A 25551-nucleotide genomic window follows, 5' to 3' on the forward strand; every position below is an offset into this window, starting at 1 on the left:
CATGGAGTTAGCCCACCAGAGCAGACTCTTCAGTAACGCACTTTAAAAAATCCCTCTATCCTTTCTAGGGAGAATCAGTAATTCATATAAGCAAATCTCTTGACTGTGGCTTGTGTATCTTAAGTTCTTTATAAATCAGTAATCAGGAATATACATACATGACAGCTCAGAGAGCTTTCTAGAATTAATTGAACTCTACTATTGCTTTCATTCATTTGAGGGTCAGGAAAATAGTAAAATTTCAGGCTATGATAACAGATATATTCCACGAAGAAACAAACTTTGTAGTCAAGAGAGTCTTCTGGTGCTTTTTGTTAAATGGCCTATTCAGGGTTTCTTTTAACAAATGATATCTAGTCACCACAGAAAAATAAGAATAAAAATTTGTTATCACAGTACTAATTTTACTTTATAATGGTATTTAAGAACTTATGGGAATTAGGACTAAATTTTTTCCCTCCTTACATCGTCCTTTTATAGTATTATGCAAAAATAGAAAAAAGATAAATATAAACCTATTAGAAACAATAACAGGAAGTATAATTTTTGATTCTTGAATTTGATCTGATATTACAGAATGCTTTTGAAATTCATCATTAAAAATTGGAAGAAGAGCAATAATTTTTAAAGAGATGGAGAATGAAAAAAGACTTTTTGTTCGATATTTAAATCAATTATAAAGTTAAATTACTCAGATATTATAAAAGTGATATAGAACTAGGATAAAAAACTATATAGAATATATTAGCCTGAAAAATATACCCTAGTATGTACATGTATATGTGTGTGTATTTATGAATTTAATATATAGTATACATAGTATCACAAGTGTGAAATGGGAAATTTGTCCAATAAATGGGACTGAGTTTTTGTTGAGTATATGAGTTAGGCTAAAGACAAACTTGTTTTATATACATACATGTATATTCACATATAGGACCTTCAAATATAGTATCTTACCGGGAATCTTATTTCATCTCCACATAAATTTTATTTAGTCAAGTTTTATAAGAATGCTATACTCCTCAAGGTCATTCAGAGGTCTAGGGTTTGTTTCATCAAGTTACTGTCTTCTGGGACATTGTCCATCTTCTCCATGGTCAGAGCTAGGTTTCTGGTGCATCCTCATTCCAGCTTGTGATGAAGGGGAGGGGATTTGTGATGAAAGGGAGGGAGAGTAAATGTGAAGCAAGGGATTTCCTATTAAGCACAGGACACAGAAGGTGCACATATTCTGTTTGTACATATTCTGTTAATGCAGATCTGATCACTTGACCCTGTCTACCTGTGTGAATGGTTAGGAAATGTGGTCTCCAGCTGGGTAACTGTGGGCTCAGCCACAACTCAGGGGGAGAAGGAGCTCCAATATTATCAGAAAAAGAGATTAAATACTGGAGAGAGTTAACAGTCTGGGCCATAGTAGTTATATGAAAATAAAACATCAATTTAAATCTTCATCTTTTACCATACTTTGAAATAATTCCAAGTAGATACATATAGTCAAACCATACGATAAGCATCCAAAGTTGTTAGCATAGCATAGCACCAGGCAAATGGCAATAAAAATAAGTGCTTTTTATGGATTATATCATTGATCTTTACAATGACCCTATAAAAGATACTGCAATGGAGAAGGCTCCATTTGGTAAGCAAAATAGATCAAAGACAGTTCACAGAATAAGAAGTACAAATGACAAATAAGGATTTTTCATATCTTTAATGTTATGATAAAAAGAAATGTAAGTTTGAAAATGAGAAATCATTTTCACTAAATTAGGAAATACTTTACAAAATATCCAGACCTTGGATAGGGTAAGTTGAAGAATATAAACTGCCAGAGCCAGTGTGTGTCAGGAGCCTTGATACATGTTCATATTCTCTGTGATTCAGAAATTTCATTTTCAGGAGTCTTTACTAGAAAGAAAAAATCAGATTGAGAACAAAGCATTATTTAAAATCATACACACATAAAATTGGAAACCATATAAATGTCTAAAAATATTTTAGGGAAAGTGACTGAATGGTTATATATACAGAATGTAGTATTATGCATGATTAAAATAGTTTATAGTGCTAACAATATGGGATGGGATGAGATGTTAAGTAAAAATATTAGGATGTAAAATGATCAGAAGTTGGATTTAAATTACATTTTTAAAAAAGCATAGAAAAGATCCTGGAAATAAATATGTTAAATGTTTCTGGGTGTTCTCTGTTATTCTTTTGCTACATCTTGGCTTCTTTATTAGCATCTCTACATTTATTAATCAAGAGGTTTCTTCATTTACTCCTCCCTCCCCCCATTGGATGATCTAGGGGAAAAGGTACATACATTGCTGGTAAGGTATATAGCACCTGGCCCAGTGTAGGTAATGCGTATTGATTGGGTAACATTGGATGATGGGTCTTGAGATGACCTAATCTTTTTATTTTTCACCATGGACCAGCAATATTTATATAATCAGAAAAAGAAGACAAATATTTTTGTTAGAAAAAGTTTGTTACAATTTTCTTTAGTAATCAGCCTCGTTTTCTAATGGTTGAATGGGAAGCAGAGTGATTAAAATCTAGATTAATGTAGAAATGAAAAAAAAATGTATTCTTTGTAATAGAGAGGATTCTGTCCATTGTCCCACCACCATCCCCTTGTATGGCCTTGGGATTGTGTTGCTCTGCCTTGTGAAAGTAGAATCTGTGCAATGTTTCATGTGCACCTATGGGAATAAAACACATTCGGTCAAGTCTTGTGGATTGCTTAGTACGATTTGCTATCTTGGCTTCTCTGTAGGTACTCCTGGTTGGCTGCAGTTAGACAAAGAATACTTTATTTGGAGAAAAGTATTATAATGGGACCTGATTTCATTTTTCCCTTTTCCTCCCACCTCTTCCCCTTAAGATTAAATATTAATGTGTTCTGTAGTTGGGGACAATTTAAGTCTTTTAAAGTTGGGTCAAGTGAAACTTCCCATGTAATATTTGTTACCATTCTCTTAAATGTGCCAGTTAAAAAGATTTGACAGAAAAGCAGTAATTAAAAAAAAAAAAAAGTACCGTTTCCTTCTGGCTTGTTTGAAATGGATATTTTACCTATCCGCTCAAATATTTGGAAATTGTCAAATGAGATTTTCTAATGACACGGCATGTGGGGTAGAAAATTCTGGAAAAGTCAGCTAGAGGCTCATTTTCCAGACCATAAATCACATATGTTGAATTGTGGTTGTCTGGAAACATGTTGTCTATGTTTATCACCAATGTATGTAAGATAATCTGAAACTAATTAGAAGCAGTGTGTAACAGTTAAATAGAGTGTTATCATTTGGAGCAATGCTGACAGAATAAAGGTGGAAGGAAGCCTTTGCTGACAGAATAAAGGTGGAAGGAAGAAAATTCGATAACATTAACTGCCTTAGAAAAGTGAGGAATATGCCTTCAGATTTAAACCTGAGTGTAAATAGGTGAATTTTTCTTAAACATGAGTATCGACGGAAGCAAATGTGCCTTTGCTCTCTGCACTTAATTAAGGCCATTAATGAATGAACACCACCTGTTAAGGTAATTGGTGTTTTCTGAACTGAAGAAGGCTGTGTGTGGCATCTAACAAGTCAGGTTTAAGCAAAAGATGTCAGCGACTTAAGACCCAGGTCACGTGACCCGGTCCGTGCACCAGTCCTGGAAGCTGTGGATCAGATTTCAACTCCAGGCAGCCCTCCCAGCCATGTGGGTTTAGCCAAATCAGAAGCAAGCCCACACTTCCGAAAATGTTAGGAGCTGCCCTGGGCTCTCCGTGGGGCCTCTGGATCTGGAGCTGCGTTTTACATCAGAGCATTATCGACCGAATGGAACTTTAGTGTTGTGGTGGCCTTCCGATCGTTTCATCCAGGCTTCGTCGATCTGCCAGGCGCGATGGGGGCTGGAGCTCTCGCCATCTGTGTGAGTAAGGGCCGCCTCTGTCTCCTGGGCGCTGCCGGGCCGGGAGAGGCCTCTGCCCTCCTGGTTTAGAGGAGATGTCTGTGTGACTTTGCTTTTCCTTCCTTCTTAGGAGGTGTGGGGAGATTTGTGAAGTTAAATTCCTAACTATTCACATGGACATTCAGCAGTATTGGGGGGGTGGTGTTCCGTATTTTTGTCCGCTTTCCTTTTCCACATGAAGGAAGATGTGTGCTGAGTTTACCCAGTTAAGTAAACTTACATACTGTATGTAGATCACTCTCCAGCGTTTTAGACTTTCTTGTTCTGAGTTAAGTATGAGTTAAATTGTAGTTAGTGGAAGTATCTTGTGCCTAGATTGAGAGCAAATTAAAAGAATTAAAATAACCGTCAATTTCTTTGCTTCCAAGAATGTATGTACCCTTTTTCTATTTCACTTTTTGTTTTCATTGAGTAATTCTAGAATTTTTGTTTTCGCATGGTTGCTAAAAGTGATGGTGAAGGAGCTAAGTTGATAAACATGTGAAAATCCTCAACCAACCATACAAATTTCTGGTTATAATACAGTAGCAGTAATAAATAACACTGATACAAAATCCATGGAGAAAGGTGTGTGTTTCTAGGGCTGAAATTCATGAATTTTCAAAAAAAGCAGTTCTCTTGGTGCTTGCATGTAATCTTTTGCAATAACCTAATATATCTACAATTACATAAATTATAGAATGCTTTAATTAAATCTTTTTAATTAATACACAGAAATTCAGTCTCAAATTGGTACTGTATTCCAAGGGGCATTTTATTTGTCCTGGAGGTTTACTAAATGAGAAATATCTTACTCTGTATTATCATCCTTAACTGCTCTCTAGTGTTTCATCACATTTTGATCAGATCTTGTGAAGTGTCAGAATGAACTGTATTTTTGTTGTAGTTCTGGTGGCATCCTAAAATATCTAGAAACATCTGGGAAATTTTTGACACGTAGGCCCAGAATGGCCACCAGATGGTGCACTAGTCCCACAGATTGAATTTTCTTAGTGGAACTGTAGGATAAGTCCCTGGTTTTCAGCTCAGAACTTCTCAGCATCCTGTGTTCCTGTCTTCCCAACTCTTTCCCTTTCAGCCCCGATACTTGGATGCCTGTAGCATCTAGGTGTGCAGCTGGTAATCTTTTTATCACTCCAAAAAAGAGTTTCCTTCAAGATCTTATTTTTCTTGGTGGAAAATACTGAACTTATATTTGACTACAGACACAGGTCTGCATTTTTCCAGCTTTATGAAAGAAAGACTTTAGAGCTGGAAATGCGTAAAGCAGCAGATTGACCTGTTAGTCCTGACATTTGCAGACATCTGATTGTTTGATTGGATCTTTGCTACTTGCTCTTAGTCGCATATATTGCTTTTTACCTTGACTAAAATGCAGACTAACCCATATATGAAATTCCATATTTTTCCTTGATTTATATCCAAAATATGTACAAAATTTCATTTAAGGTTGATATAGAAATCATACAATTTAAGAGATTATTCACTCCCAGGAGAAATAATTCTTAATCATTCCTACTCTTTAACTTTAACTTGGTCTTTGATTGTGCTGTGTCCCAAATTTATTATAGGAGGAAGCACAGTTTTAGGAATCGAAGCATAGTATTTCTGGAAAAAAGGCTATTGAAGATCAAAACACTTTGTGTTTCTGACAGAGAAGTGAGAACTTTAAGTAAACGTAAATGTGTGCATGTGGGCTCATAAACTTAACAGTTTGGAACTTTGCTACTTAGACATACGTGTAGTAACCGCTCAGTGTCCTGTTACTGAAGATCGTTGTTCTTCAGACAAAATAATTGAGTACCGAATGTTTGTAAAGTGTGTGTATGGGTGTGTGCATGAATTCTTGAAGTGGGAAGACAGGTTTAAAGATTCTAAATTCCTAGTTCTATTGACTTTCTTGTTCTCATTTCCTTTTGATTTTTTCTGTTTCCCAAATTGCTAGTGCTGTTAGTAAAACTGTAATGGACTCACACCCTTACCTAACTTACATAGAAGAGGTTGATTCTTTACTGTGACATACTTACTTTTCGTCAGAAATCACCCCCAGGCAGAACAGGAAACATACTTGCCAACTGGCGTTAACTTAGTTTCTAATACACTTTTGGATGACGAGCCTTCTTTGGATGACAAATCAATAGAACTAGGTAAATCCTGAGTCTTTCAGATTCCCTGCCCTTCCAGTTCTGTCCAAGGTGCCGTGTGGTCATTTTGAGGATAAGTGGGCTGAGACTGGCGGGTGGATGTTCTAATGGATGAATAAAGGGGGGGCCTTGAGTGCCTATGTGTAGGTTCTTATACTCTTGACTGTTCTGCTGTGTGAGTGAGTTTAGGGACCAAGTCAGTGACTGGTGAATTTGGGGTTCAGTTCTCTTGGTATTGTCAGGTCCCAGCTATCCCTCTGTCCTGACTTAGCCCCAACTCTTGGCGGTACTGGCTACAGTTTGAGGGATATCCCAGGCTTTATCACCTTTGTCCCTAATGTGGGCACATCCACTCCTGTAGCTTCCCCATCTGGTGCTATCAGCTAGCTTATTATACACATAGTGCAGACAGGCCACAGTACAAAAAGGCTCGCGGACCAAATCAGGATACTCTTGTAGATTTATTGCACCAACCTAAGACACAGCACAAAGCAAGGGGGAAAAGATGAGGTAGGTTTACCTACTTGGAAAGTGTTTAAATGGGTCCAAAAGACCACACTCCCCAAATCCTGTGGTATATAATGTTCATCTTTCCTGTCTTTCTTGCCTTCTTGACCGTATCAACCTTCTTTGATTGTGTTACATTTTTGAAGACCAGGATTGAGTGTGAGCTGGCTCAGCGGATGGAGTGTATCTGGAGACAGCACAACTTGCTCTGTTGTCAGGGGCAAGTGTGGCTAGGTGTAATTGTAACTTGCTAAGACATCACTGCACAGCTATGAATTTTTATGTGCATATCTCAGGCAGAAAGCACATGGGGCCAGAGTGGGTAAAATCAATGGGCAACTTAATAAAGACATAGATATTTGGTGTCTCATAAATGTCAGGTGCTCAACCTGGTTCTTCCATCTCCTCTTAATCATCTTCATCTTTTTTCTATGTAGATTATGTCTACCAAGTTATCCTATGTCCTTATGTACTGTCAACACTTAGTTCTATCTGTTCTCCTTACAGTTTCTCTTGTTCTCAATTTAGCTGAACCAAATCTTCCTAAATAATACAGCAAACAAATATTATGTAAGAGCAGAGTTTCAAGACCATCAGAGATAGCCTCTTGGTAGTTCCTAGTTTGATTATTTAGTACCAATTTCCTCCCATGCTGACTACATTTAGGTTTCTTAAATGCCGTAATGAATTTCTTAATTTTTTTAAGCTTTATTTGAGATTTTTGAAAAGCATGGGCTTTGTTGGGAGCCTGGCGTACCTGAGTTTAAATATTGGTTATGTTACTATACTCTGATCTCAGACATTGAGCAGTATGCTACCTTGATAGTAGATTTTGGGGACTATTTGACTGTTTAACTTAGCATAATTTCTGTCATCTAGTAGGCAATCCTGGTGGCTCAGATGGTAAAGAATCCGCCTGCAATGCAGGAGACCTGGGTTTGATCCCTGGGTTGGGAAAATCCCCTGGAGGAGGGCATAGCAACCCATTCCAGTATTCTGGCCTGGAGAATCCTCACAAACAGAGGAACCTGGTGGGCTACAGTCCATGGGGGTCCCAAAGAGCTGGACACAGCTGAGCAGCTAAGCGCAGCACCACAGCGCAGTAGGCAACAGTTCGGACAGAAGGGGTCATGTCTTATTTGCATTACTTGCTTTTTGCTCAGGACTGGGCAGTTGTAGTTGTTCAAGAAACATTTGCACAGGACAGATCAGTCATGGCCTAGGTTTTGCAGTTCCCTGGGTATATTTTATTTTTGAAGACCTTCAAGCATCTGAGAGTGTATTTGCAAAAGGCATCTGTCTTCTTGGGGGTGTTTTTTTGTGTAAATGCAGAGTTTTCTATTAACAAGAATTAGCAGGACAATTATAAATATTTTGTACTTTGTTTTTAATGTTTTGTACTTATAACTGTTCGAGTCTCCAATTGAATTCTCAGGAATTCTTACTGTGAAGTTACATGTAGTCAAAAGATCTCACACATCCATTCCATCTCAGATGATGTTCAGTCTTGTCAGTGCATAGCTTTCCCTCAGGTGGGCATGTAATCTGCTTCAATCAAGGTAATTAACACTGCATGTTCCAGTAGATAAACCTTGAAATCTCAGTAGCTTGGGGCATGAAAATTAATTTGTGGATTACTTAGAGTCTCATGCACGTTGTCAGAATCTCTGGCCCATCTGGTGGCTCTGGTATGGAGGCTTCCTCCATTCTGTGATCTATTTATTATCTTAGCATATTAGCATGTATCCCCTAAGTTATATCAGGGAAAGAAATGGAGGAGGCACACACATTTTTATCTGCCTCACTCTGGAAGTGACTCATTACTCTTCTCATGATTCATTGCTTTGAACTAGTCACATGTTCCCACCTAAATGCAAAGATAGTTGGGACATGTGTAAACAAACAGTCTCCCTGGCTGTAACCTAAATTGCTCAAACCAAACAAAGAGAAGGACATATGTTCCATGATTAGGGTAGCAGTCTGTCTCCCACTCCCTACTCAATGTAAACAATGAGTTAAGTACACCAAGTGCTGCTGGCAGATATGAAGAGAGAGGGCAGCCTAAAGATCTGCTTTTAGTTAATTGATCAATAAATGGTCAATAAATGGCATGAGCCGTTGCATCTACCAAGTTAGATGCATTCCTCTCAACTCCTTAGTACTATTTTAATGTGTTAGTAAATGTCATTATTATTTTAGCTAGTTCAAGCTGGAATTTCAGTTGCTTGCGTCAGAAACAACTAATACACCTCATCATTTGATGACTTACTGTTCTGTGGTTTGGGAAAGCTCATCATGCATTGGAATGAGGCAGGATTTGAAAGGCTGGAGACATGGCTTTGAGTCTTGGCTCAGCCACTTCCTGGCTTGCCCAACATGACCCTGAGCAGGGTGTTTAACCTCTCACTTTCCATCTGTCACAAGGGAGTACCAGTAGTTGAACTGGATTGTTGTGAGAAACCAAAGAAACACTAATGTGAAAATACATTGTGAACAGCACAGCATCATAAAATATTATCTTTGTTACGTGGCTGTATGCTTGCCTTAAGGTGGTTTCCTTAATACTATCATTATCTGCTTTAAATAATATAAAAGGAACTCTATAATCTGAAGGGACTATTTATATTATTGGATTTAGATCAAATTTCAAACAGGATTAAACATTTAATTTTGTTTTTTTAAACACTAAGCCAAGTACTGAAGAAGACTAGACTAATAGTCAAACAAAGATGTGTCTGTCTGCACATTTGAATTGTGTTGCAAGGAGAATTTTCATGTTTGCCCTTCAGAATCAGAAGTCAAACAAAATAGGTCAATAACAGAGTGATAGATAAATGTATCTCCTCAGTGTGGGTGAAGTCAGTAGTATCTAGGTTATTTCAGGGTTTGTTTTTTTGAAGAATGGTTGGCTCTGTGGATGGGTTTGTTAATACCTGTGCAGAAGATTTGGGGGAAATTTTAGTTACAGTGGTGGAAAATGCAAACTAGCATGAAAGAATTAGGCCAGTTAAGTAGGGAAGACTATACTATAATGATAACTTTGATTAATTCTGTTTCATATCTTAAAGCTGACTTAGGGAAACTAAATTTCAGAGAAGCTTGTGTCCAGTAGTTTGTGAAAGCATATTTGAGTTGTTCTCTGTAACGATGAATTGACAATATGAATATGACAATAGTTGATGAAGGGGTAGTATAGCAAGTTATAGCAAATTGTTTATGTGTCATATAATTAAAGTTCATATAGGTAACAGGCAGTTTGGAGATTTTTGTTTAAATTTATCATTCAAAATGAGTGTTTTATGGAAAGATTCTATATGATTTTATTTTATGACAATTCTGAATTATTAGTTACTCCTTTAAGACTGAGTTGGGAGAGTTTAGCATATCAGATATCAAAATAACAGGAATTAAAACAGTTTAATAATGACTAGCTACTAGAAGAAAGAAAATTGCTGTATTTCTTCCTCTTTCAACTAGAGATGGATCAAAGATATAAATATCAAAGTAAAATCATAAAAATACTAGAATAACACATGTGTGAATTTAAAGATCAATTTTGGATCAAGGAATGTGTTTCAAAGGAAACCCAAGCTACAAGCCCTGAAGAAAAAGATGGGTAAAGTTTTCTGCCAAATAACCAAAAATGTCTGTGCAACACAAATATCATAAGTTAAATGCCAGAAGGAAACTGGAACAGATATTTAAAACACACATGACTAAAACAAGATTAATTATTTTAATATACAAAAAAGTTCCTACAAATCAGTAGGAAACAAGAAAACTACCCAGTTAAAACTAGGCAGAGCTTATGACTAGGAGGCTCACAAACAAGAAACAAATGCAAATTCACAAAGAAAATTGCTCAATCTCATTCATAGTTAATTCATGAAATTTTTTAGTACTCATGGTTGATAAAATGGGAAACAGGCATTCTCATATGCTATGAATCAAGCTGTAAACCATGAAAGCATTTTTGTAGGGCAATGTGGCAATACTTATTAAAATTTATGATTTATACAGTAATTTAAGTTAAAGGGGAATTTATTTTGCTTTCATATAATCTAGTAGCAAAAAGCTCCTCTTTTAACTCTTGGAGGTAGTATTTAAAAAATTACAGCTTTATAAACCTGTCTATCTAGCAATTGTCCCTCTAAGAATTTATCTTATAGGTATTTGTACAATTATGTAGAAGTGTTTTCATGATTGCTTATTGCTGAAATACTTGTAATATCAAGAACTGTAAACAACCTAAACATCAGTAAATAAGATTGGTTAAGTCAGTTATAGTGTCTTTATAGTGTAATATTAGCAAATATATGTGCTAATATGGAAAGACCTCCAAAATAAGAAGCAAAAGCAAGGTAAATACACAAATAGTATAGTTACATTTGCCTTTATATCTATGTGTGTGTGTGTGTATATATACACACACCCCACATTTTGTTTATTCATCTTTTGATAGGCTTTTGAATTGTAACCTCTACTTTTTGACTGTTGTGAATAATGCTATTATGAACATTGGTCTACAGGTACCTATTTTAGTTCCTGATTTTAGGTTATATACTCGAAGTGTAATTGATGGATCATACAGTAATTCTATATTTAATTTTTTGAGGAACCTCTGTTTGCCATAGTGCTATATCATTTTACATCATCACCAGCAATGCATAAGGGTTCCAGTTTTTCTACATCCTACCTAGCTATTTATTTTCTGGTTTTTTTGATAGTAACTATCTTAATGGGGACTGCCTGGTGGCTCAGGCAGTAAAGGATCTGTCCACAGTGCGGGAGACCCAGGTTTAATCCCTGGGTCAGGAGTGTCCCCTGGAGAAGGGAATGAATGGAGTTGCAAAGACCCCACTGAGCGACTAACACTTTCACTTTTCATTTTGGACGAGTGTGAAGTATATCTAATTGTGGTTCTGATTTGCATATGGTTAATGAGTAGTAAAATTGAGCATTTTTTGTGCTTATTAGCCACTTGTCTATCATTTTTGGGTAAGTGTTTATTCATTTTTGAAATGGGTTTTGTTGTGTTGAGCTGCATGTGTTCTTAAAAATATTTTGGATATTAGACTTATATCAGATATATGATTTGCTAATACTTTTTCCTATTCTGTGGATTGTCTTTTCACTCTGCTGATAGTATCTTTAATGCATGAAAGTTTTTCACTTTAATGAAATGCAGTTTCTTTGTCTTTGTTGCATGTGCTTTTTGGCATCCTTATTAACTTTGGTTATTTTGTTAGGTTACAGTTATTGTTTGTTTCTTGGCAACATTTTTCTAATAAGGTATTTCAAGAAAATTGCGATGTTCCTTTATTCTTTTTTTTTTTTTTAATATTATTTTATTAGTTGGAGGCCAATCACTTCACAACATTTCAGTGGGTTTTGTCATACATTGACATGAATCAGCCATATAGTTACACGTATTCCCCATCCCGATCCCCCCTCCCACCTCCCTCTCCACCCGACTCCTCAGGGTCCTCCCAGTGCACCAGGCCCGAGCACTTGACTCATGCATCCCACCTGGGCTGGTGGTCTGTTCCACCAAACTGGAGCCCATTATACAGAGTGAAGTAAGCCAGAAAGATAAAGAACATTACAGTATACTAACACATATATACGGAATTTAGATAGATGGTGGCGATAACCCTATATGCAAAACAGAAAAAGAGACACAGAAGTACAGAACAGACTTTTGAACTCTGGGGGAGAACGTGAGGGTGGGATGTTTTGAAAGAACAGCATGTATATTGTTCCTTTATTCTTTTAAAAATACTGTCTGTTTAGTTGCTATGTTCCTTTTCCTTTACTCACATTTCAATGAGATGGAGTTTTGTACTTCAGTATCAAGAGGGTCCTGTGGGGTGTAGCGATGAGAGGCCAATTTTCAAGTTTTCAACCCTGAGACTCCCTCCTGTATTGCTACCAAAGGACTGTTTTCTTGAATGTGGCTCTTCTGTTTGCCCATTGCTCTGCCTTCTCTCAGAAGCTCACCTGGTCAGGAGAGCTCTACTGCCTTTTCTTCATAAACTTGCCCTCCAAGGTCATGAACTGACTATTAGGCAGTGAATTTTCCTGGTGCTTCCTGATAACTGCCCCTTGGGGTCCCTGTAGATATTTTCTGTACCTTTTTCCTCTATGCAGCTGAGCCCTGTTCAGCTCCCAGAGTGTGCTCTATCTTTAAAGTAATTCACATTTGTAGGAGATTTTAAAGAATGCCCACTCCTGGGATCCTACTGATCCTCCCCAGACTCCTCCTAGAGCTGGTGTGATGTCTGTGATAAGTTTCCTGACCCATATTTGCCTTTAGCAGCAATAATACACAAGTTGGACTTTATAGCTTTTCTGTCTTCTGTTGATTTACTTTTCTGCTTAATCTACTTTGTATGTCTCTGAAAATAGAGGTGTTTTGTTTCATAGAGTTTTTTTAAAAACAGTATGTATCTTTTTAAAAGTATTAACCTAAATTAAATTATTAAAAATGATGAATCAAGTATTCCTTTATTGCTTTGATTATATATAAACTTGCTGTGTAGTAGGAGTCTATATTGAGTAAACAGCTTAATTTGCAATCAGTTCAAAGTGTGTGAGGTTAATTACATGTCTCATCCTTGAAAATATTGAGCCGTAATGCCAAGATTGCCTATTTACACTGTTAAGAGACACAACATACTGACTGTACTTTAGTAAAAGATAGAATAAAGAACAGGACTGTTAGCAGAAAGAATGTTAATTTAGGTTTTAAACATATAGACAGGATTTCTAAGAAAATTTTGAATTTCTAATAAAAATTTTATAAATTTTGATACTGATGTGCAAAATGATTTTATCTTTCAAAAGTCATACCTGTGTATTTTAAGAAATTGAGATATTTGGAGAATAATTAGATCATTAGACTGTCTACCAACCACAAGCCTTGACCATGGTGCCTTTTTCAACCACAATCTTTAGTTGACACAAACATTTGAGTACAGAAGTGGTTAAGGATCTCTGAATTGTTTTGAGAAGAAATCAGAGTAATTTCCTGGAATAAGGGTGATAATGATGATGATTGTAACAATTGGTACTTACTAAGTGTGCCAGACACTCTTCTCATTCTTACATATATATGAGCTCCTTCCAAGCTCAACTATTTGTATACTCCAGGAACTCCTGGTATCCCCATTTCTTAGATGGGGAAACTGAGTGTAAGTGACTTGTCCAAGTTTGCACGGCTAATGATATTGGAATGGGATTCAAAACAGTCTGGTTCCACAGTCCTTGCTCTAAACCAGTGTGCTGTGTTGTGTCTGTAAGAAAATGATAAAATTTGTACGATTTGATCTCATTGTCAGCTGTTTCTGATGCTACATTTAAGACTGCTTTCAAAGTTTCATTATTACAGGTTACTTTTTGGCTGCTTACTCACCAGATAGACCTGGTTGACTGACATTTTCCATGGCTCTTTTGAAAGATACTTACACAGGTTTTTAAACTCACAGATTTAAAATAGTGGTGGTTATAGATTTGACTTAATAGCTTCCTTGATAACAGAAGTGACAGTTCTTGCCCATACTACTCTGTAGTAGCTAACACTATGCCTTATTTAGAATATTCAGTTCAGTTCAGTTCAATTGCTCAGTTGTATTCGACTTTTTGCAATCCCATAAATGGCAGCATGCCAGGCTTCCCAGTCCTTCACTATCTCCTGGAGTTTGCTCAAATTTGTGTATAACTTTATACATTTGCTGAATCTTACTAGGGAAATCTGGCTTTCAAATATGACCTATTGAAAGATGCTGAGATGTCCATGAAAGTTGGTGTGATTCTATAGATTGTAAGATTCAAAATCAAATTGAAACTACAGAAATCCTACTAAAAATCACAATTGTAGAATTTTCTTTGTGTAGCTGTCATGTGTCGCATGTAGTATTTATCATAGTTTGTTACTATAATTATATGTAAACTACTTCAATGTTAATATGAATTTAAATTAAGGAGAGGAACATGAACTTGGAGTATGATGAAACTCTTACCAGCTCCATGATGTTTATCAAATTATTTCTTAACTCTTTGATCTTTGTTTCCTCATCTCTATGATGGAGATAGTGTTTCTCTTTTTAAATTGTAAGGTCTCCATGAACCTGCAGGTACAATATTGACACTTTGGTTAGTTTCATTCATTCTCATAAAGGTATATTTCCCCTAATCTGCTTCCCCTGTCCTCAAATAAAATTTATTGCTTTTTGCCATCATTTTAGTGTTTAGAGTTACAGATCCATACATTTACATAGGATACATGCTTTATTAAAAAAAAAAGACCTCACTTAATTATGTTAAACCATATTAAAAATTATCTTTTACTTCATTGGGGACAATTTTTCTATTAAAAGGAAGAAACAAACCTATATGAAGTTTTCACTGTGATAACTTGAATGAACTGTAAATTGCATTTTTACTTATACATGTTCAGGTTTGTTGAAATTGCCTAAGTTGTGATTACCTGAAACTTTGATATTTCAGAGAGTATAGCATTCTGAACGTCAAAGAGAATTGAGTTGATTTTATGTGCCAATATATCAGCGAGATCTTCAGATATACTTAAATCAGAGAAATAAGGGTTCCTTCTACATATATATATATTCTAGTCCTTCAAATTAAAGCTACCTTAAGATGACATCTATAAATTTTCCTTTTCAGTAACGTCTTACTATTACAGGATCTGCATGGGATTTCAGTGTTCTGACAAAGGTTTTATTTCCCTGTTAACCAAGTACTTGTGAGTCACACCCCCGGTTACTGTAGTAATCTATCTTAGATACTGCAGTGTATTGCTCCCTCTCTTAGTTACGGTTAAGTTGTGGCTTTAGGTTTCTCATTATCTTTCATTTCTTCTAATCATGATATCCGGGTACGCCATTCCTGACCCTGAGCAGCGTGTGAGAGTTGTTAGGGCTTTAGGTTTGAGTTGACATGAAGATAAGTGAAGACCGCTGCTCTACAGCCTCCAGTACTTAGCCTTTCCCGCAGGTGATTGTGTAGTAACCATGCAGCCTCCTGTGGTAAATATAACTGACTGCTCTTTCTTCTCACGCTATTTTAAGCAAAGTAAAACAGCGGTTCGGCTGAAAGAAGACATGAAGAAGATAGTCGCAGTGCCGCTACACGAGCAGCGGAATCCCGCCTATACCAAGCTGTTTGGAGTCAGTCTCCAGGACCTTCACCGGCAGGGGCTGACCGAGAACGGGGTTCCAGCCATCGTGGGGAGCATCGTGGAGTACTTGACCCTACACGGTGAGTCCAGTCGTGTTGTGTGACTCTGCTCATCTTACAAAAGAATGTGTCAGTGTGAATTCACCATGCATTATTAGAATATTCCCTAAAACACCTTAATCACAATATTGAACTACAGCATAATATACCCTGCCCTTATAAAAGGATGTTAAGAGCATTATGACTGTTTAACATTATTTGGAAAATACTTAATTCAGCTCACCATGGAGAAATCACTTTAGTTATTGAGGTTTCTAGTTTGGAATGATTCCGTGTTAAGTACTAAAAGACACTGTTTTAATATTAATGCTGAGTTCTCTTGACTCATTCCCTCTGAGAGTCAATAGTTTTTAATGTAACAGAATACTTTGAGTATCTCTTTCAGTTTGAGGTCAGTCATGAACTTATTGAATATGTTGATTGCTTTCAAAACTCAGCAGAAATAGCAAAAGAAAGTATTATGTATAACCTACTATGGTTTTGGGAGGGGGCATTAACTTTGGGAATGATAAAATTGTGTAAAATGATTGCACACTGCCATAGAACATTGCATGATAAAAAGAAAATCATATCCTCTCTTTGTTAGTGAGAGCTAGTATGTTTAATAGCTTTTTAAATTATTTTATTTAAAATAGGACTTAAAAACCTGGATGACTTGAGAGAATGTTTGTTTTAAGTCGCTCAGTCCTGTCTGAATTTTTGTGACCCCGTGGACTGTAGCATACCAGGTTTCCATCCCTGTTTCCCACAGTTTGCTCAAACTCAAGTCCATTAAGTTGGTGATGCCATCCAACCATCTCATCCTCTGTTGCCCCCTTCTCCTCCTGCCTTCTATCTTTCCCAGCATCAGGGTCTTTTCCAATGAGTCAGCTGTTTACCACAGGTGGCCAGAGTACTGGAGCTTCAGCTTCAGCATCAGTCCTTCGGTGAATATTCAGAGTTGATTTCCTTTAGGATTGACGGTTTGACCTCCTTGCTCTCCAAGGGACCCTCGAGAGTTTGAGAGAATGATGCTTATCAAATGAGGACAAGGTGATGGGTGATCCAAACTGTATAATAAATATCAATAAATTTTAAGGGATTTGGAAAGAAGATGTTCTGAGGGAAGAGCTTGTAATCTTCATTTTCTATGCTGAAACCAACATTTCTATACTAAAACAAGACACTTTGCAGAGTAGATTATAAAACTTATGGGTATTTTTAAAGGTAAAACTTGAGATTTGGGAGAAATTCTGTACTCTGCGCAGTTTGCGTCCCCTGACTCTTGGCGTGATTCCAAGTCAGCTCCCCCTGCTGAGGAGGAGGCTGGGGGAAATGTTCCATCTTTCCTCTGTAGGAACGTGTATGTGCTGTGACAGGGACTGAATGGCAGACAGTTCAGGCCTCAGAAGGCTGTCAGGTGTTTTGTGTTAAGTCCTTTGCTCAGGTTATTTGGTATGTAGATAAGAAAATATTATAGCATTTTGCTTTGAAAACTGAAGAGCCAGGGACTCATTGCATTCTTACCTCCTAGGTGTTAGTGTTTGGGGAGGAAGATAGCTGCAGGAGGGTGAGATTCTTAGAGAACAGTTCTGGGTTTGTTCAAACACTCTAAGCAGGTTGAACACAAAGGTGTTATATATGGTATGGCAGGAAGATGGGCCCTTGGCCTACAAAATCTTGAAGCCAGGTGTTACAGAATTAGAGCTTTGACAGAACTTAGTTACACACTCACTATTGAGTAAAACTGTAATCTCTGACTTAGATACAAGATGATCACTAAATAATTCATTTAATATCTTAAATAGGGTTGTTTGGTATTACTCATTTGGATGCCAAACTGTGACCATCTAAGATAATATTTTCATTATGGCATCACCAGTATTCTGACCTGTTACCCAACAATAATTAAATAATAGCCTTTTGAGGTTACTCTTATGTAAAATTGGGCTTCCCTGGTGGCTCAGACCGTAAAGAAGCTGCCTGCAATGGGGGAGACCTGGGTTTGATCCGTGGGTCAGGAAGATACCTTGGAGAAGAAATGATACCATGGAGAAGGGAATATCATCCCACAACAGTGTTCTTGCCTGGAGAATTCTATGAACAGAGAAGCCTGACTGGCTACAGTCCATGGGGTCACAAAGAGTTGGACACAACTGAGTGATTAACACTTTATTTGAATCATTTTTATTTTTAATCTTTTAAAACAATATTGAATAACTACTAAATTTATGTGGTTTGGAATTCAGAAAGGTATACAGTGAAAAGTGTCTCCCTCCAAACCCTGTCCCCTGACCTTTCATCTCCCCCTCCCCAAAACAATACTACTATGCTAGTTTTTGCTATGGTCTTGCAAAGATATTTTAATATATAAGCAAATTTGTGTATTTTCTTTTCCCTTTTAACATTAGCATATCATGCACACTGTTTATGAATCTTCTTTTAAAAAAATCACTCAAAAAAAAATCACTCAATGGTATATTTTGGAGATCAGTGGTATATATTTGGGATCAGTCAGCTATCAAACACATAGCCTCTGCACTGGAAACACAGTCTTAATCGCTGGACCACCAGAGAAGTCCTTCAGTCAGTCATTCTTAAGCAGGGTTAAGAATACCCTGGTTAAGAATGTGTGTTAAGAATACACATTCATTGACAGTACCTAGGATCTACTGAATCAGAGTCTTGACGGGTACCTACCCTGTATTTTGAAAAACTATATAGTTAATTACACTGTAGACAGCCAGAAGCTACTTTCTGTATTTGAAACTATTATGTTAATAAAGCATGGGGCCCGTGTAAGTTTGAAGTGTGGTGTGGAGTTTGAGGAGCTTCCCTGGTGGCTCAGTGGTAAAGAATTCTGTCTGCCAATGCAGGAGACTTGAGTTCAATCCCTGGTTCAAAAAGATCTTCTGAAGAAGGAAATGGCAACCCACTCCAGTATTCTTGCCTGGGAAGTCCCACGGATAGAGGATCCTAGTGGACTACAGTCCATAAGGTCACAAAAGCATTGGACATGACTTAGTGACTAAACAACAAAAATAAAATGGAGTTTGAGGGCAGGATACTTGAGTTGGTTTTGTGTAACTGTTTTATAGCTTTATAAATTTATTTATATATTATAAATTAAATATTAAATATAAATATAAATTAACTATTAAATAAATATTAAATATTTGTATATAATATTATATATAAATATTTATTATCCACCTGTGAGACAGTAGGCACTCTGTCAGATATGGAATTCAGAATGATTGGTTGTATAATTAACCGCATTTAGATATTGTGGTCATACTTTGTTTTTAATGTAAATGAGGGTATCTAACAACTTGCTGTGAGGGAAACCTTTTACTATTATAAAGGAATTTTAGAACAGAAAGTGTTTATCAAGCACTCTATTAAGACCTTTTAAATAGACTTTTCTTTGGCCACCAAATGCAAAGAGGCAACTCACTGGAAAAGACCCTGATGCTGGGAAGGAATGAAGGCAAGAGAAGGGGGCAACAGAGGATGAGATGGTTGGATGGCATCAGCGACTCAATGGATATGAGTTTGAGCAAACTTCTGGAGATAGTGAAAGACAGGGAAGCCTGGCATGCTGCAGTCCATGGGGTTGCAGAGTCAGACACAACTGAGCAACTGAACAACAAAAATAGACTTTGGATTTTTATAAAAACTAAAAAAAAAAAAAAAACCCCACAAAATGTACATGTATTTGTACATTCAAAGGAAAATCTTTTAAGTTATGAGTCATATCATGTTTGTACTGATCAGTTACTTTAAAATAACTAATCTTGTTGACTGTGTTACTGGATTGCTTCTACTTTAACATGAAGATGCTGAGGGATATTTAAATAGTGTAGGATTCTCTGCTTACCACCAGATGTCAGAATATGCATACATATTGTTATATGACTGCCTGGGCCAGTGTGCTAAGAAAAATTCTGACTTCTGGCATGTTCAGTTTCTGTTGATGCATTCATACGATCATACATGTATTCGTTAGATTTTTAAATAAATACTTCAGTTGTAGCTGTCAGTGTTGTATACGTTATTTTTTGGCATTGCTAATCCGTTAAATTGATGTTTCATTATGATTAATCTACATCTGATGAAATCAAATGTGACAAAATCTCAAATGTACGAGAGTAACTCTATAAAGCTTTCTAAACATCTCCTCCCTCTGAATGTTTCTGTTGTAATCATTTCCTAAAAATTTATAATAGGAAACATTAGAGACAGTATAGTCTGGTAAACTTCATATGAGTATTGTATATATTATAAGTTCATAAGGGACTTTAAAAAACTATATGAATTCTTTTTGCCAGAGTGTAAAATAGCCATGTCCTGATTGAAAAGTCACTAAGTGTCCTTCGAGTTGTTTGGGTGAGAGAAGTTCCTGAGGAAAGAGAGTTCTGCAAATAAGTGAAATCAGGGAAGAAAAAATGGTCGAGAAGCATTGACTTTGATGACTTCTATTTGTAGCTTCTCTTTCCTTTATTAAGGTTCACAGGGATCAGGAACATTCAAGACTAAGGCCAGTTCTCGGAGCTGGCTAGTTATTTTTGAATAACTGAAAGTACATTTATTTGAGGGAAGGGTCAAAAAACCTTGTTGGGAGAGGGAACCTCAGGTCAAAGCTAGAAAATTACTGTGAAATCAGATCCAGGGGCATTTGCTGGGCCAGAAGCAGGCTCTGGAGCTGGGTAGATAGAGGACTATGTTGTCAAATTGTGTATCTTCAGAATTTGGGCCTTGACCAGGAATGGGGTTCTCTTTTATTAGGTGGTACCTGCTTGATGCCAGTATATGTTTCTGAAGTTATGAATGAAGCTTTGTAGAGGAAACAGACCTTGAAAGCTTTAAAAATGATTAAGCTGAAGTCTCCCAGTAGTAACTGATACTCTGCAGCATTAAAGCAAACGGCATATCACCTGAGTTATCTGTTGGTGCAAAACAGATGACCCCAAAACATAGTAGATTAGGACTATTTATTATCCCACATTTCCTATGGGTTAGGAATTCGGGCACAGCTGAGCTATGCCTTCTGTTTTAGGGTCTCTTTTAAGGCTGCAGTCATGGTATTGGCTGAGGCTACCATTCATATCAGGACTTGAGTGGGTAAAGGTTCACTTCCAAGGTCATTCACGTGGTTGGTGGCAGGATCCAGTTCCTTGTGGCCTGTTGACCTGAGGGTCTGGGTTACTCGCTGACTGTTGTCTAGAAACTGCCCTCACTTCCTTGCCACGTGGACCTTTTTGTAAGGGAGCTCACAAAGCAACAGCTGATTCATCATAGTGAGCAAACAAGAACAGTCAGAGAGAACACGAGCAATCAAAGTAGACATCACAGTCTCAAAACCTAATCTCAGAAGTGAGATTGGAACCTCATCACATTCTCTTGTTTAGAAGCAAGTCACTAGGTCCAGACCACACTCGAGGAGGGGAGGGGATTCCACATGGCCTGGATACCAAGAGGGGAGGGTCAGTCACTAGGGCCAGTTGAGAAGCTGCCTAGCTCACAAACTGCGTGCTGTCTCCTCTATTACATGGTGGCCTAGCCATACCAATTGTGAAATATTTTTAATATCATCTCTGGTTTCACAAATTCTTGTCAAAATTGAGCTAAAATTCACAACCCAATAATATGTATATACGTAGAAGTACAAAAACATCTTACCAAATGACAAATGCCATAAGGATTCTGGTGGTGTTTCAAGTTCTTTTCTCATAGTTAGTTTTTTGTTTTCGTACCTAACATTCTGCAGGGTACTTTGCTGAATTAAAGGATTCATAAATGTCTTATCAAATTACAAAGTAAAATGAAATTAGCTTTCTTTTTCTTTAGAAAGGGAAATACAGTTAGAGGAAAGAGAGAGAAACCAAGGCTGATAAGAACAAACACCTGCCATCTAAATAATTCAGATAGGCTTCAATGCTTAGGTTCTTGGCTGAAATTCACCATTGGACTCTCGAAAAGAGAGTGGCGAGTTGAGCCCACGGGTTACTCTTTTCTTAGATTTTGTTTCCTCACACCTTCAACATTCCTCCACCATCTGACTCACATGCTTTCATAGTATTTAGTCTCCTTGAACCCAGCACACTGAACTAGAAATCATTGTTCTCTACCTCAAACCAGCCGCCACCCTTCCACCACCACCCCCACCCACCTCATTCTTTACAGTACTTTTTCCTGAATTCCTAGTCTTCAAATGTTAAAGTTACTTTTCAATCTTCCCCACTTCTCTATTTTCTTTGTATGTACCAAGTTCCCAAATCATCTTTATTCTTTCCTTTTCACTCCCTTCCCACCGTAGTCACTGTCTTACTGCCTTACATAGACTGTAGTCACCCTAAGACAAGCTCTCTGCATTCTCTACTTAGCTAGCTAGGTCTTCGTTCAACCTTGTTTATGTTGTCTCCCACAGTCAAACACACATTTAATGCTCCATCGATAAATTATGATAAAGTCTTTGCCCTTTGTCTTGACATGCATTACCCTATACTTAACATTTCTTGCATTTTATTAACCCATGACTCTTTGACTTAAACACTCCATATTTTCACCTGCCTCTCTGTTCTCCTCTCTCAGCTTCTCAATTCATATATTGGTTTCTCTTTGTCAGGGATCAATCACGTTTTTTTGGGTTGTGATGCTTAATCCTTTTGTGGCCTTCTTTAAGAGAAGAAATATAGAATTAAGAGTGCAGAAATAGGGATAGAACACTGGAGAGGGCCCCGATAAATGAGAGGCTTCTCCGTGAAGCCTTCTCTGCTGACCCCAACTAACACTGATGATCACAGATCAATAGACTAAAGGCCAAGATCTTTTCTTAACTACTTTACAGTCTCTAAGTCTTAGAGTTTGCATTTATTGATTACTAAAGAAGTAATAGTTCTTTATCAAGTAATTGCAAAAGTAATCACATACAGTTAAGAATTTTCTTGCATACATGTTATTCTTTTTTAAATAGTTGTTCTCAAAATGCTAAGTTGTTTTTGGAGCCAGAGTAAATTTCTGTTGTATACTGTAGAAGATTATATGAATGACATTCCTTCATAGAGTAGTGTGTGTTCTGTGTGTGTTGTGTCCTGACCTTATTTTTAGACGTCAGTTTTCACAACAATCATCTATGATGTTTGGGGTTGATATATAGTAAATGGGAAAACTTATTATTCTAAGAAAATATTTTTATAAAATGTGACAATCTTCCAGGGCTTGATAATTATTCAGGAAATTTTATACTGAGGTTTATTTGTTACTGTCATTGAGAGTTTGTATCGGTGAGAGACCTCTGTTTATTTTCTTTGTGTCATCTTGTCTGTTTCAGGACTCACCCAGGAAGGCCTTTTCCGGGTGAATGGCAATGTCAAGGTGGTGGAACAGCTTCGATGGAAATTTGAGAGCGGGGTGCCCGTGGAGCTGGGGCGAGACGGGGACGTGTGCGCAGCGGCCAGCCTGTTAAAGCTCTTCCTGAGGGAGCTGCCCGAGAGTGTGATCACCTCCACGCTTCAGCCCCGCTTCCTTCAGCTCTGTCAGGGTCAGTACACCGAATCCTTCTAGAAATTAAAGCAATTTTATTTTTCACCTAACAGATTTTAAACATTTACAATTTCTCCATTACTCTCACCTTGCTATCTTATTCAAGATCCTTACCTTCTACCCTAAAATAATACTAAAGTGATTATGAAATGCTATTATTAAATATAATTTCTAAGACTATTGGCATGTGAATATATAAATAACATTTAAAAACCCTGATGCTTTTGGGCCAAAGAAATTCTTTTCCGACTAGTTAGTGACTGCCATCGAAGTAGTAAGACTGAGGCATTAAATTCTGTATTCAGTTCAGTTCAGTCGCTCAGTTGTGTCTGATTCTTTGCGACCCCATGAACTACAGCACGCCAGGCCTCCCTGTCCATCACCAACTCGCGGAGTTTACTCAAACTCATGTTCATCGAGTCAGTGATGCCATCCAGCCATCTCATCCTCTGTCGTCCCCTTCTCCTCCTGCTCCCAATCCCTTCCAGCATCAGGGTCTTTTCCAATGAGTCAACTCTTCACATGAGGTGGCCAAAGTATAGGAGTTTCACTTCAGCATCAGTCCTTCCAATGAACACCCAGGACTGATCTCCCTTAGGATGGACAGGTTAGATCTCCTTACTGTCCAAGGGACTCTCAAGAGTCTTCTCAAACACCACAGTTCAAAAGCATCAATTCTTTGGCACTCAGCTTTCTTCACAGTCCAACTCTCACATCCATACATGACCACTGGAAAAACCATAGCCTTGACTAGATGGACTTTTGTTGGCTAAGTAATGTTTCTGCTTTTAAATATGCTATCCAGGTTGGTCATAACTTTCCTTCCAAGGAAATATTTTTTTTATTTTTTCCTGTTTCAAGTATATTTTTTTTTCCAATGGGTTTTGTCATACATTGATATGAATCAGCCATAGAGTTACATGTATTCCCCATCCCGATCCCCCCTCCCACCTCCCTCTCCACCCGATTCCTCTGGGTCTTCCCAGTGCACCAGGCCCGAGCACTTGACTCATGCATCCCACCTGGGCTGGTGATCTGTTTCACCATAGATAATATACATGCTGTTCTTTTGAAACATCCCACCCTCACCTTCTCCCACAGAGTTCAAAAGTCTGTTCTGTACTTCTGTGTCTCTTTTTCTATTTTGCATATAGGGTTATTGTTACCATCTTTCTAAATTCCATATATATGTGTTAGTATGCTGTAATGTTCTTTATTTTTCTGGCTTACTTCACTCTGTATAATGGGCTCCAGTAAGCGTCTTTTAATTTCATGGCTGCAGTCATCATCTGCAGTGATTTTGGAGCTCAAAAAAATAAAGTCTGACACTGTTTCCACTGTCTCCCCATCCATTTCCCATGAGGTGATGGGACCAGATGCCATGATCTTAGTTTTCTGAATGTTGAAGTTTAAGCCAACTTTTTCACTCTCCTCTTTGAGTTTCATCAAGAGGCTCTTTAGTTCCTCTTCACTCTCTGCCATAAGGGTGGTGTCATCTGCATATCTGAGCTGATTGATATTTCTCCCGGCAATCTTGATTCCAGCTTGTGCTTCTTCCAGCCCAGCGTTTCTCATGATGTGCTCTGCATATAAGTTAAATAAGCAGGATGACAATTTACAGCCTTGACTATTTACTATTACTTCTTTTCCTATTTGGAACCAGTCTGTTGTTCCATGTCCAGTTCTAACTGTTGCTTCCTGACCTGCATACAGGTTTCTCAAGAGGTGGGTCAGGTGTAGAGAATATTAATTAAAGTGTTTGCTTAGTGTCCTCTGAGACTGAAAAGTCACTAGTATGCTTTCTCATAAGCAATATTGAGTCCTAAAATTGTATTTGTTTTGTATAGTTGAAGTTAAAATTAATTATTTAGAGGTTCTTAAGCATCTGTTTTCCTTTGACGTAGAGTTCATTTGCAGTATTATATTAGTTTCAGGTGTACAACATAGTAATTCAAAATGTTTATATGTTATACTTCATTTAAAGTTATTATAAAATATTGGCTATATTCCCTGTGCTGTCCAATGTATCCTTGTACCTTATTTATTTTATATGTAATAGTTTGTGCCTCTTAATCCCCTATCCCTACCTGTCTTGCCCCTTATCTCTTCCTTCTTCTCATTGGTAGCTACTGGGATGTCCTCTTTTTCT

The 25551-nt window shown here is 37.4% G+C and overlaps 1 protein-coding gene across 5 annotated transcripts in view; it reads left to right on the plus strand.

Annotated features, from left to right (window-relative positions):
* The first annotated feature begins 3733 nt into the window (after nucleotides 1-3733).
* Nucleotides 3734-25551, plus strand: part of FAM13A (family with sequence similarity 13 member A) — a 298485-nt gene continuing 276667 nt past the window's right edge. For 3 of the 5 annotated variants that reach the window (XM_065907137.1, XM_065907138.1, XM_065907139.1), the window contains exons 1-3: nucleotides 3735-3930; nucleotides 15710-15899; nucleotides 23191-23400. In XM_065907137.1, the coding sequence (XP_065763209.1) occupies nucleotides 3904-3930; nucleotides 15710-15899; nucleotides 23191-23400 (427 nt within the window). In that variant the 5' untranslated portion in view covers nucleotides 3735-3903. Of the gene's footprint in view, nucleotides 3931-15709; nucleotides 15900-23190; nucleotides 23401-25551 lie in introns of those variants that run through there. The other 2 variants (XM_065907141.1, XM_065907142.1) reach the window with 2 other exon arrangements.

Source organism: Muntiacus reevesi, chromosome 16, assembly GCF_963930625.1.
Source record: "Muntiacus reevesi chromosome 16, mMunRee1.1, whole genome shotgun sequence".
NCBI lineage: Eukaryota > Metazoa > Chordata > Mammalia > Artiodactyla > Cervidae > Muntiacus > Muntiacus reevesi.